Consider the following 13,053-nt stretch of genomic DNA (forward strand, 5'->3'; position numbering starts at 1 on the left):
TAGAAATAGCTTTTGTTAACTTATCCAGGAAAGCTTCACAGGGAGATAAAGATTTCAGAAAATGTTTTTATAAAACTCAATTCTTAAACATTTATTTTTACCATTTATTGTATTTTTAGTCTTTTATGTTTGTTCTATTACTTTTCAAGGATATTACGATATCATTTAGATTATTTCTTAAACTTGTGACTTGTAATTTTTATATATTAAAGATTTTTATCACTCTAGAAAATTTTTATTCAGACTTTAATGGAATTCTGACCAGAATTCATATCTAATTATATTAACTTATGGATTGGCTCTGTTTTTTGAAACTTGGGATCCCCAAATCTTTAGTCATGATCAAAATCTTCAAATTACTTCTTTTTGTTAAATTATGAATTAGTAGTATATTTACCTTTATAAAAAACTATATATATACAATACAATTTGTTAATCTTTCCTTGGGTACACAATGAAATAAATACCCAGACAAATACTCCTTTATTTTTTGTTTCATTATCTGTTCTACTTCTAAAAGCTTTAATATTCTTTTATTCTAGGGAATAATGCTTCGATAAATATAGAGGTAGACCCCAGGCATCCTACTATGCTTCCTGAGTGCTGTTTTCTTGGAGCTGACCATGGTATGAGATCTCAGGTTTAAATGTTTTTAACAGAATTATAAAATATTTGTCTACCACTGTAATTAAATATTATTCTAACATATTAATAATGGTAAACATCTTAAATGAAAATGTCTCATTGTGAACTGTGTACTTCTGTGTTTTTTTAATATATAATATATATGATTTAGATTTTCTAATCACGAACTTAGGAAACAAATCCTGTAATTAACAAATATTATGTATATTTCAAAGTTGCTAATAGATTAGATCTTAAAAGTTTTCATCAAGAGTAAAAAACTTTGTAACTGCATGATGACAGATGTTAACTAAACTTGTAATCGTTTTGCAATATATACATATACCAAATCACTATGTGGTACACCTAAATCTGTAATACAGTGTTATCAGTTATAGCTCAATAAAAAGAGACAAATTCTGTGCCAAATGTGACTTTACAAAATAAGAGCAGCAAACCCTAAATTATTAAACTTTTTTTTTTTTTTTTTTTTAATATTTGAAGTGGTAAAACCCCTGGGAATTAGGCTGAGCAGAAACATACATTTGTGGTAGGTATCTTTGCAATATAATTGTTACTTTTCTATGATTTTACAAATTTAATAACAGGTTTTTTTTTCATGTTTTCAGGGATCCAGAAAATAGTCTGTTACAAAATTTGAAAGATGTTTTAGAAATTGATTTTCCAGCTCGTGCTATCCTGGAAAAATCTGTAAGTCCTATCAGTGCTTTGATATTCCAAATAGTGTTGCATAATGAAAGTCAAATGTTCTTTTAGGCACCAGAGAAAAATGAGGCTGAAAGGGAAGGAACTGGAAGAATATTATAACAGACTTCTGAACTGCAAGCAGCAGTTGCATCAAAGAACTTGTTAACCTTTGATTGGTGGTTATAAGTGTACTTTTTTCATGGTCATTGTAGCAGTAAAGTGATTAATGACATCTTTATTATTAAAAATAGGGGGAGGGCTTCCCTGGTGGCGCAGTGGTTGAGAATCTGCCTGCCAATGCAGGGGACACGGGTTCAAGCCCTGGTCTGGGAAGATCCCACATGCCGCGGAGCAACTGGGCCCGTGAGCCACAACTACTGAGCCTGCGCGTCTGGAGCCTGTGCTCCGCAACAAGAGAGGCCGCGACAGTGAGAGGCCCACGCACCGCGATGAAGAGTGGCCCCCACTCGCCGCAACTGGAGAAAGCCCTCGCACAGAAACAAAGACCCAACACAGCCAAAAATAAATAAATACATTAAAAAAAAAAAAAAAATAGGGGGAAAGGTCCAATGTAGCTAATGAGATGTTTGGATTTTCTATACTATCTGCTTATGGATGACTGAAATAAAGTTCTAATTAGCTTGAAACAAGTGTTTGTGAAGGTTGGCAGCGTAGTTTTTCAAAATTGAATAGACACTACTACACTGCAAAGATAAACTAAGAATTGATTTTTGACAAAGCTGCTAAGAATGTAGACTACTAAAGTGGTGGGGATGTTTTTGTCTTTTTCCTTTAGCTGCAGAATTTTGAAGTTTAGTATAATCACCAGCTAATGTCAGTTCCTGTCTTTGCATACCGCAGTGGCATTATACTGATGTACATAGTGGGAATATTACTTTAGCACGAAACATCTTGTGAGCCAAAAGTAGAATCTGTTTTTTAGTATATGTATATTATTTATTGGATGAAAAAGGAAGCCCTCTCTTACACATAGCTTTTCTAAGGTGTTAAATAGTGATGTGACTGTATTTTCTGTAACATAGCAATATAGTTACCTTTATAAAAATTTTATAAAAATTTAATAGTATCTAATACCATATTATTCATTCTTTTTTATTTCACCTTGTGTATTCTTATAAATATTTCATTTTTCCCCCCACCCCATCCCCCAATATTTCTTTTCTTTTGAAGGATTTTTCTATGGATTGTGGAATTTGTTATGCCTATCAACTTGATGGTGCCATTCCTGATCAAGTGTGTGATAATTCACGGTGTGGACAGCCTTTCCATCAAATATGTTTATATGAGGTAAAAATAAAAATATCAGTAAGACTAATAACAGCATAGGAAATATGCATATTTGAAATCTAAACAATCTAAAATCTGTTTAGTCAATAGTGATCTTTTATTGCCATTATCTCCTTTAACAGTTCATTCCAAATGTGTATTTCATTTCTTCGTGGTTACTAATGAATCTATAAATGTCCTAAAGTATCCAAGAAGTGGGAAAATGTATCTAGAATATACTCATGGACTGTTTATTGATGCATAACAAATTAAACTGATGGAACATTGGAATCTTTCTGTAAATATCTCATGTAACCACAATGCAAACTCCGTAAACTCATCCAAGTAGGAGTAATGGTGGCAATAAGGTGAAAGGGAGCTAGTACTGTAGAGTACATATTACTTTTTCAGGCTATATTTAAGTATAGAATAAATGTAATAATCCTACTTTTGATATTGAGAAGAATGCATATTATGATCTAAATAACTCACAACACTCTTAGTCAATGACACTTTATTTACTGTATATATAATACATGTGAAGTCTGCTTTCCTTCCTGTCTGCAGTCACTTGCTCTCTAGCATTCATCTTAGGGCACAGTGGACATATGACTAACTGTATGTGCATCTATATACAAAGTGACTTGCAGTTGTATAGTGCTTTCAGTTTTTAAAAACTTCCTTAATATTACCTCGTGATTTTTGTGATTAGAGATAGCGGCTGGTGCTAGCTGCAGTTTAACAGTGGAGAATTTAGGTAGAGATGTCAATTTACCTTATATAAAATCATAGAATACTAGGTCTAATTATAGAGATACTCTTAAGGGAACATGTGCTTTCTTTTGTAATCATGAAAATTCATTTAATTTTTAAAAATGGATTGCCTCCTGCTTGTAATTAATGGATTGAGAAATAACCCTACTATTGGTGATTAAGATCAGAATTAAGACCTAAATTTTAAAGAGCCTACGATCTCTTTTATAGCAGGAGTTCTTAATTTGTGATTAATGGATTTAGGGAGGGTCTGTGAACCCCATGGACTTAACTTTTTGTGTACATCTGTTTGGGGGTAGAGAAGGTGCATACTTTTTATCAGATTCTTAAAGGGGCCTATAATTTGCTTATAAATCAGTGGTACAGACCTTGAAATCCATACTGGTTTCCCCTTGTTATTCAGCATTTTAGTAGTTTGGTATTGGCTCAGGAGATGTTGCTCTTACTCTTGCAAAAGAAAATTAAGAAGGCAAATCATCTGGCGTAAAAATATAATGCACTCAAAAAGAAAAAAATATTTATTTGGAGTACCTGTAATATGTAATCATGTTGACACTGCTCCCTTTTTCTTCTCTTTTTAAAATCTTCAGTGGTTGAGAGGACTACTGACTAGTAGACAGAGTTTTAACGTGATATTTGGTGAATGTCCATATTGTAGTAAGGTAAGCAAATTATTAATCACATTTCATAAAATGTGCCTAGCTTTAGTAAAGTGTTTTAGAAGATAGCTGTATAGTATATCAGCTTATATAAAATTTTTGGAAACATCTGTCAATCTATGTATTTAAAAAAAAGAAATTTCTAAGATAAATTGTCCCTATTAACCTTTTAATTTTCAGATTTCTCCTTTGATCAAAAAAACGTTAACCCCTTTTCTAGATTTCCTAGGTGATCTGAACCTTAAAAAGTATTTTCCAAACTCTAGCATTACACCATCTCTAATATAAAGCATTCCTCTTTTTATAAGCCACTTACCTTGAAAATGTCTGGGAGAAAAGCCTGAAATAAGAATGCAACATTTCTGTGAAGAACTGGAAACTTAAATTATCAAAAGGATTTTATTTGATATCTTTAGAGAAAATATAAAGCAAGACATACTAATATCAAAAGAAGAAGAATGGTGAAGCCATAATAATAAACATCTGCCTTTATCTCTTCACTAAGAGTAAACTGGGAAATTGTAAGCCAAAATCCTGTAGAACTGTCTAATTCTGTGACCTCCATACCAGTTGTAGAAGTGTATGTGTACCAAGATGGAGAGCTTGACTTGTTGAACATATCTGGGCTGGTAAAATCTTGATGGGGTTCATAAAATGAACTGGGGAACTGTATACTGCTGAATTTTTGTGGAGAACTTTTTACTTCATTCAGAAATTCTTGAGACTCACAATATTTTTGTCTTCTCCTTGTGCTTTCCTATGAGAAAATAAAATACATATGTGTTTGTTAGGTTTGAGTTATCCAAGTGTTTATTTTGTGTACTCTATAAGAATGCTAAATAAAATTTGTTACACAAGATCAAGTTTTTGTGTGTTTTATTTTTCCTGAGAAGTTATTTTTAGGTTCTTGATTTTAAGCATTTATAAAGTACTTACCAGCATCAAACGACCAAATCTGGTTAATTTGATTGATGATTGGTTCTTTTAAACCAAGAAGTAGGCTATTTCTTAAATAATTTATAATCTAAAAATAGGTTAGAATATGAAAAAATAGTAATAATTAGAAGGCTTTTTGGTCAGTAATAATTAAAGATGCTAGAAGCACTGGAGCAAGATGGTGGGGCAAGTGCTGTGCACCCACAGACGACTGGCCTTAGCCAGTGGCCTGCCCCCTGCAGCCTCCTGCCGGAGCACCAGAGATTGACGTCTTCCCATAACAGACCTCGACAAGACAGCTGGTAAAAATCTTTATTTGCCCAGAAGCTGATCTAAGAAAAGATGCTCACCCTAATCTCCTAAGCAAAAAGGAATCAAGCAGTCTATACAAATTAGTTTCACTGTGTCAAAAGAGATGTCTTGAAGGCTCTTTAGCTTCTCCATTAAAAAGAAATAAATTATTGAGATAACTAACTATAAACTACTCTTTACTGCCTGAGAGCTAACAAAGTCACATGAATGCAATTTTCCTAAGGTTTTGTCAGCTTAATTCACTAAAGGCAAAATGAGTTAATAATAGTTACTCCAGTAGGCCCATAAAGCACTGTTCTTCCACAAAGAAAAAGAAATACACCATCAAATCATATTTCTAAAGGCTGAGAGCTACAGGTAAACTAATCTAAGCTGCATTTACATATAAGTTACATGTAGAAGTGGATGATCTAGTTAATCCCCGTCTAGGTAAGAATAGAAGTCAAACTACTAAAATTTCAAGATAGAATCATCTCTTGTGTGACCTAAATACCTTATCTCTCTTTAAGCAACAACAAATGATGTCAAATGGGAAGGCACTCATCAAAGGATTTAACTACCAGCTGTCTTCAGTTTACTGAGAGCTCTGATCGGGGGAGACAGTCTATGGCTAGGGTTGGAAAACTGTGGCTCATTGGCTAGCTGCCTGTTTGTGAGTAAAGTTTTACTGGTACATAGCCCTACTGACCACCATTGCCTTGCATTAAGCAAGGGACAGCAAAGAGGCAGCAGCTCACATCCTCCTTACTAGAAAACATCAGTCTTAGTAATTAACAGAGAACTACTAGACAAAAACAGCAAGGTTAGATCACACAAACCAATGGGATCTGATATTTATAGAGCACTACACCCCAAAACAGAAGAGGACATGTTCTTTTCGATCGCAATTGGAATATTCACCAAGATAGACCATATCCTGGGGGTTATGAAATAAACCTTAACAAACACAAAATTATACAAAGCATGTTCTCAGATAATAATGTAAATTAGAAATCAGTAACAGAAGATCTTTAATAAACATTTGGAAATTAGACAACACACTCCTAATAACCAAGACATCAAAAGAAGTCTCATGGGAAAGTACAAAATTAAAATACAATATATAAGGATTTATGGGATGCAGTTAAAAGGGGACTCAGTAGGTCATTTATAGCATTCAATGCTTATATTGGAAAAAAATAGAGGTTTCAAATCAGTAGCCTAATCTTCCACCTGAAATAGAAAAAGAAAATACACCTAAATCAAGCAGAAGGAAAGAACAGGAAAATCTTCAAACATCTGAAAATTTAAAAAAACTCCTGAATGGGTCAGAGACCCAAGAGAAACTTAAAAATATATTGAACTGAATGAAAATGAAAACGTATCAAAATATATGGGACATGGCTAACACACTGTTAGAAGGAAAATCTCTAATACTAAATACTTATATTAAAAAAGAAGTCTCGGGCTTCCCTGGTGGCGCAGTGGTTAAGAATCTGCCTGCCAATGCAGGGGACACGGGTTCGAGCCCTGGTCTGGGAAGATCCCACATGCCACGGAGCGACTAAGCCCGTGAGCCACCACCACTGAGCCTGCGCGTCTGGAGCCTGTGCTCCACAACGAAAGGCCGCGACAGTGAGAGGCCTGCGCACCGCGATGAAGAGTGGCCCCCACTTGCCGCAACTAGAGAAAGCCCTCGCACAGAAACGAAGACCCAACACAGCCAAAAAAAAAAAAAATATATAAATAAATAAATAAATTTATTAAAAAAAAAAAAAAAAAGAAGTCTCAATTCAATAATTGAGGCTTGTTTCTACCTCAAGCAACTAGAAAAAGAGGAAATACAGAGCAGAATGAAGGAAATAAAAAGAGCAGAAATCAATGGAATCGACAAAACAAAAATAGAGAAAACTCAAACAAAAGCTGGCTCTGTGACCAATAAAATTGATAAACCTGACCAAAAAAGAGAAAACAAACTACTGATATTTGGAAAGAAATATTACTATAGGCTTCAATTCCATTTAGAGAATTTAAATAAAGGAATACTATGAACAGTTCTACAAATAAAAATACAACGGCTTGGACAAAATAGACCAATTCTTAGAAAAGCACAAATTATCAAAAATAACTCAAGATGAAATAGATTAGGGGGTGGTAAACTGTGGTCTGCAGGCCAAGTCCAGCTCAACACCTGTTTTGTAGAACCTGCCACCTAAGAATGGTTTTTACATTTTTAAATGGCTGGAAAAAATACTCTGTGACACTTGAAAATTACATGGAATTCAAATTTCAGTGCCATAAATGTTCTGCTGGAACTCAGCTATACTCATTTGTTTACCTATTGTATATGATGCTTTTGCACTACAATGCATAGTTGAACAAAAGAGAGACCATATGACTTGTAAAACCTAAATATTTACTGTCTGGCTCTTTATAGGAAAGTCTGTCCACTCTTGAAATAGATAATCTGAACAGTCTTAGTAAAGAACTTGAATTCATAGTTAAAAAAGGAAAAGAAATCTCTAGGCCCAGACGGTTTCACTGGAGAATTCTCTGAAACATTTAAAAAGAAACACTAATTCTACTCAATCTCTTCCAGAAATTAGAAGATGTCTCAACTCATTTTATGAAGCAAGCATTACCTGATTCCAAAACCAGAAAAAGACAATAAAATAAAAAGAAAACTACAGACCAACAGTCTTCATTAGAGATGTAAAAGTCGTCAACAAAATACTAACAAAGTGAATCCAATGACAAATGAAAAGAATAATACGACATGACCAAGTGGGGTTGATTCAAGGAATGTAAGAGTGTTTCAGTATTCACAGTAATTCACAGTATTCACATTAATCAATGTCATCCACCATAGTAACAGTATAAAGGTGAAAAATCATATGGTCATATTAATAGATATAAAAAAGCATTTGACAATATTCAACACCCATTCATAATAACTCTCAGTACACTACAAATGGAGGGGAACTTCAACTTGATAAAGAACATCTACCAAAAATCTACAGCTGACATCATACTACATGGTGAAAGGCAAAAAACTGGAAGAAACTCATATGTTCTTCAACACTACACATCCATACCTCAGAATACTACCTAGCAATTAAAAGGAATGAACTATCAATAGATGCAAGATTTGCATGGATCTCACGGGTGTTATGGTGAAAGAAATAAAGCCAATCTCAACAAGTTTACATAGTGTATAATCTGATTTATACTGACATGCTCAAAATGACAAAAATATAGTGATGCAGAAAAGACCAATGCTTTCCATGGTTTAGGACTGAGGAGACAGTGTCACTATAAAGCAAAGTGAATAAAGTTACCATTATCAGGAATGGATAAAGAAGACATTAAAAGTATAACAAGAGAATATCATGAACTATATAGTGCTGACAAATTTGACAAGTTAAATGAAATGGACAAATTCCTTGAAAGATCAAATTACCAAGACTGACACAAGAAGAAAAAGAAAATCTAATCATCACTATATCTGTGATAGAGAGTAAATTCATAATTTGAAATTTTACTACAACAAAACTCTAGACCTAGATAGTTTTCTTTCTAAACTGTCATTTTTATGAAAGGCAAATCTTACTGAGACATTTTCTGAAAATAGACACTTCCCTCTAATGTAACTTATATAATGACTGGAAAACAAAATCATACAAGGATATTGAGAGAAAAGAAAATTTACCAACCACTATCCCTCATCAATGTAAATATAAAAATCTGTAACGGAAAAATAGCAAATTGAATTCAGTATGATAACACATCACAACTAAGTGGAATTTGTTCCAGAAATAAAATGTTAATATTCAAAAATCAATGCAATTCATTATACTAGTAAAGGTGAAAAATCATATGATCATCTCAACACATCCCCAAAAACAATACCCATTCATGACGAACAAACTATAAATACAACAAAATTTCCTCAGCCTGATAAAGGGCATTTAGGAAAGACCTACAGTTAACATCATACTTAATGGTGAAAGAATGAATGCTTTTCCCCCTAAGATCAGGAACAAGGATGCCCACTCTCATTACTATATTGAGTAGTCAGTATAGTATTAGAGGTCCCAGCAGGTGTAATAAGACATGAAAGGAATAAATGAAAGGCATACATGTTGGAAAGGAAGAAGACTCTATTTACAGACAACATGATTGATGATATAGAAAATCCTAAGAATACAAAAGAACTGCTAGAACTAATCAGTGAATTTTAGGAAGATCCCAAGACACAAGGTCAATATACAAAATCAATTTTATTTCTATATACCAGGAACAAATAACTGGAATATAAAATTTTTGAAAAAATGACATATACAATAGGATTAAAAACAAAAATATTGAGAAATAATTTTAATAGAAGATGTATAGGATATCTACACTAAAAACTACAAAACATTGTTGAAAGAAACAAATGGAGAGAAGTATTAGGTTCATGCATTGGAGAACTCAAATGTTGCTGGGATTTCATTTCCCTTTAAACTGATCTTTAGATTTAGTGTAGTTCCAATTAAAATCCCATTGTGCTGTTTAGTGGGAACTGACAAGGTGATTCTTAAATTTTATGGAGGGGACCAGGAACTGAAATGGCCATGGCATCTTTGAAGAAAAGAAAGGGGTTGAAGGACTTAAACCACCTAATTTCAGAACTTGCTATAAAGCTACAGTAATTGATACAGTGTGGAACAGATTGATAGAAAAGAGAGTCCAGAAATAGACCCATGCTTATACAGTCAGCTGACTTTTGAAAAAGGCTCCAAAGAAATTTAATTAGGAAAAGGAAAATCTTTTTAAGAAATGGTACTGGGATAACTGGCTTTCAGTATGGAAGGAACCTCAACCCCTATCTCACACCATACCCAACTGATTTGAGATGGCTCATAGACCCAAATATGAAAGCTAAAACTATAAGCCTTCTAAAAAATATATAGCAAAATAACTTTGTGACCTTGAGGTAGGCAAAGATTTCTTTACAGAAAAAAAATAATAAATTGATAAATTGAATTTCAAATAAAAACAAATACTTCCTGCTCATCAAAGACACTGTTAAGTAAATGAATAGGCAGGCTGCACACTAGGAGAACATATCCACAATATAGACATTGGACAGGAGACTTATATGTGGAATATATAGAGAATTCCTACAACTTAATAATAGAAAGACAACCATTCAAATAAAAATGGATAAAACTTGAAAAGACACTTCACAAAAGAAGGTATATGAATGGGCAGTCAGCACAGGAAAAGGTGCTCACAATTATTAGTCATCAGATAAAGATAATTGGAATCACCACGAGATACTAATATACACAGGTTGACTAGAATTAAGACTGACAAACACCAAATAGTGGGGAGGCTGTGGAATGAATGGAACTCACATATGTTACTGATGGGAGTATAAAGTGGGAAGTATTTGTCAGCTTTTAATAATGTTGAACATACATCTGCCCCATGACCCAGCAATTCCACGTCTCAGGACAAACAAAACATATCCATAAAAGGACTTGTGTCAGAACATTCAGAGCAACTATATTCATGGTGGCTTGAGACAGGGGCAGCCCAGGTACCCACTAATAGGAGAATGGATATGCAAATTATGATGTAGTTATACAATGGAGGGTTGAAAAAGAGCACTCAAGAATATCTAAATTTTGTCACCAAGCAATATTTGTCTTTAATTTTATAAATGGGAACTATAAAATGCGTCCTCTTGAAGTAGATTCCTTTATATCAATTTGAAAATAAAAAAAGGAAATGATGCTACTATTGTTTTATAACAGAATAAATGCAAAAGATTCCTATTAGTACTAAAAAAAAGCATTTTTCTCTCTAGATAAACTTGTATGCTTGCTAGTTAGATGAGAAATGCCTAACTTGTAGGCTTCTAATTTTTGCCTTGGCTGCCAGGAAGTTCAGAGCCAAATTCAGTGCTCAGTTTAATGATTAACATCCCAGCTGCCTGATTAACCAATTGTTTTTTTTTTTTGGGGGGGGGGGGACAGGGGGGAGATAGAAGATGGGAGCATTATCTTGTTCCATATTGTAAACTACCTGAAACCATTTGGAGAAAATGATGTTGAAATCATATAAAATGTTAGCCGTTTTGGGAAATTTTTTTTTTTTCACTGCAGATATAAATACCTTGTATGCTTCTCCTTGTCAAAAAAGGTTAAATTAGGAAAGACTTTTGCTGTTGCCTGAATGAGGCATCTGCTAAAGGTGACTCACTAGCCAAACAAATGATAGGATGATATAAAAGTACATCATTTTGAAATACAACCACAGTGACAGGGGCCCTCTCACATCTGCTTATGGGTTAGACTGGAGGAGCCAACGTAACAGTACGGAATACAGTGAGTCCCTCATGGATCGTAGACGGCCTAACAAATTCAAGTGCACTTCGTTAGATTCTCGGGCTAAAGAAAGAAATCAGATCTGCACGCAAATGTGCTCACTGTCATTCTGTTTCTATGATAACTGGTTTTGGCTGCTTTGATTTTATCCACTGGATAGGATATTTTCTGTCCTTTCTCATTTAACAAAACTGTACAACCTTGGCCCTCAGGAGAAAATAAAAGTCTTTATTCCCAAAGGGCATATTCTAATGTAATATTAAGGGAAACAACAACAACAAAATGCCTCTCACCTGCGCTGTTTCACTGTTAAACAACCCAGTCAGCTTCTCCTCCTCTTGCACTTTTCTCCACGTTGCACAGGACTCAGCACTTCTCTCACTGGGGCCTTTTTTTTCTAGTAACCTATTTTGCATCTGATTGACTTGCTTTGTTGCAACCTTTCGTGAATCAACCTGTTGATACAGAGTTAAGTAATAATATATAAGGAAAACTTCTGACACTTGTAAAAAAAAAAAAAATGCATTCATGTCCAGATTCTTGAAAATTTTATACTTGCCAAGCTTTGAAAAAAGGAAGAAATAAAGAGGAAACCAACAAATGGAAATTATAGAAAAGTACAGTAGTTGGCAAGATCCAGGCCTTTTCTCATCAATAGGACAAGACCAATTAAAATCAGTGTCACTGTTGTGCACTCTTTAGAAATTATAGATAACTTGCTTATTGAAAACAGCATTTTTACAGAAAACTGTCACATTTGAAAACTGCACATGAATTCATTATTAACCTTTGCTGGCAGTGGATCCAGGACATCTTTTCAGATTAAATTCTTATTAATTAGAATCTTAGTTTTCTATCATTGAAGTGAGCCTAATTAATGTGAACATACAAAAGGAGCTTATGATGTTGCTTACTTTTTTATACAGGTAATTTAACCTTTGAGCAGATGAATAACAGTCCATGTCATCTAATACTGTGTACCAGTATCAGAGGTTAAATTCTACAACAAGCTTGCTGTCTCTAAGGTTTCTTTTTCACACCATGCTGTTATCTGGGGGATGACTGGCTCTCAATAACCTTGAAGTAGACACAGAAATAGAAGGGCAGATCCCACAATACAGTTGGAAGATTGAAAGCCACAGTGAAGATCCTTTTGTGAAGTATTTGTTCAGCAGCTTCATGTTTACAGCAGCTGAAAGTGCCGTCACCTTTTTTCATGGGTTAAATAGGGGGCAGAAGATAGGAACAGTACAAGGGGAAATAATGGAGTAGCCAGTGCCAAACTAGAGAATGAATTACATTGGCTGGGCAAGCAGAGCCTTAATTTGTAGTCTCTCAACTTTTAGCTTCTATTGCCAAGTGTGTTCACTCCTTCCCTTTAAAATATGCTGGTGTTT

The 13,053-nt window shown here is 34.1% G+C and overlaps 2 protein-coding genes across 5 annotated transcripts in view; one reads left to right on the forward strand and one right to left on the reverse strand.

Moving 5' to 3' along the window:
• Positions 1-4,842, forward strand: part of FANCL (FA complementation group L) — a 77,881-nt gene extending 73,039 nt beyond the window's left edge. For all 3 annotated transcript variants that reach the window (XM_059943289.1, XM_059943287.1, XM_059943288.1), the window contains 6 exons: positions 543-626; positions 1,129-1,174; positions 1,254-1,335; positions 2,524-2,640; positions 3,984-4,055; positions 4,361-4,842. In XM_059943289.1, the coding sequence (XP_059799272.1) occupies positions 543-626; positions 1,129-1,174; positions 1,254-1,335; positions 2,524-2,640; positions 3,984-4,055; positions 4,361-4,396 (437 nt within the window). In that variant the 3' untranslated portion in view covers positions 4,397-4,842. The remainder of the gene's footprint in view (positions 1-542; positions 627-1,128; positions 1,175-1,253; positions 1,336-2,523; positions 2,641-3,983; positions 4,056-4,360) is intronic.
• The window catches only part of VRK2 (VRK serine/threonine kinase 2), an 89,695-nt gene continuing 81,079 nt past the window's right edge, over positions 4,438-13,053 (reverse strand). For both annotated transcript variants that reach the window (XM_059943284.1, XM_059943285.1), the window contains exons 12-13: positions 11,950-12,111; positions 4,438-4,809 (exon numbers count right to left, since the gene is read on the reverse strand). In XM_059943284.1, coding sequence (XP_059799267.1) covers positions 4,465-4,809; positions 11,950-12,111 — 507 coding nt within the window. In that variant the 3' untranslated portion in view covers positions 4,438-4,464. The remainder of the gene's footprint in view (positions 4,810-11,949; positions 12,112-13,053) is intronic.

The sequence above is a fragment of the Balaenoptera ricei genome, chromosome 13, assembly GCF_028023285.1.
Source record: "Balaenoptera ricei isolate mBalRic1 chromosome 13, mBalRic1.hap2, whole genome shotgun sequence".
Lineage (NCBI taxonomy): Eukaryota > Metazoa > Chordata > Mammalia > Artiodactyla > Balaenopteridae > Balaenoptera > Balaenoptera ricei.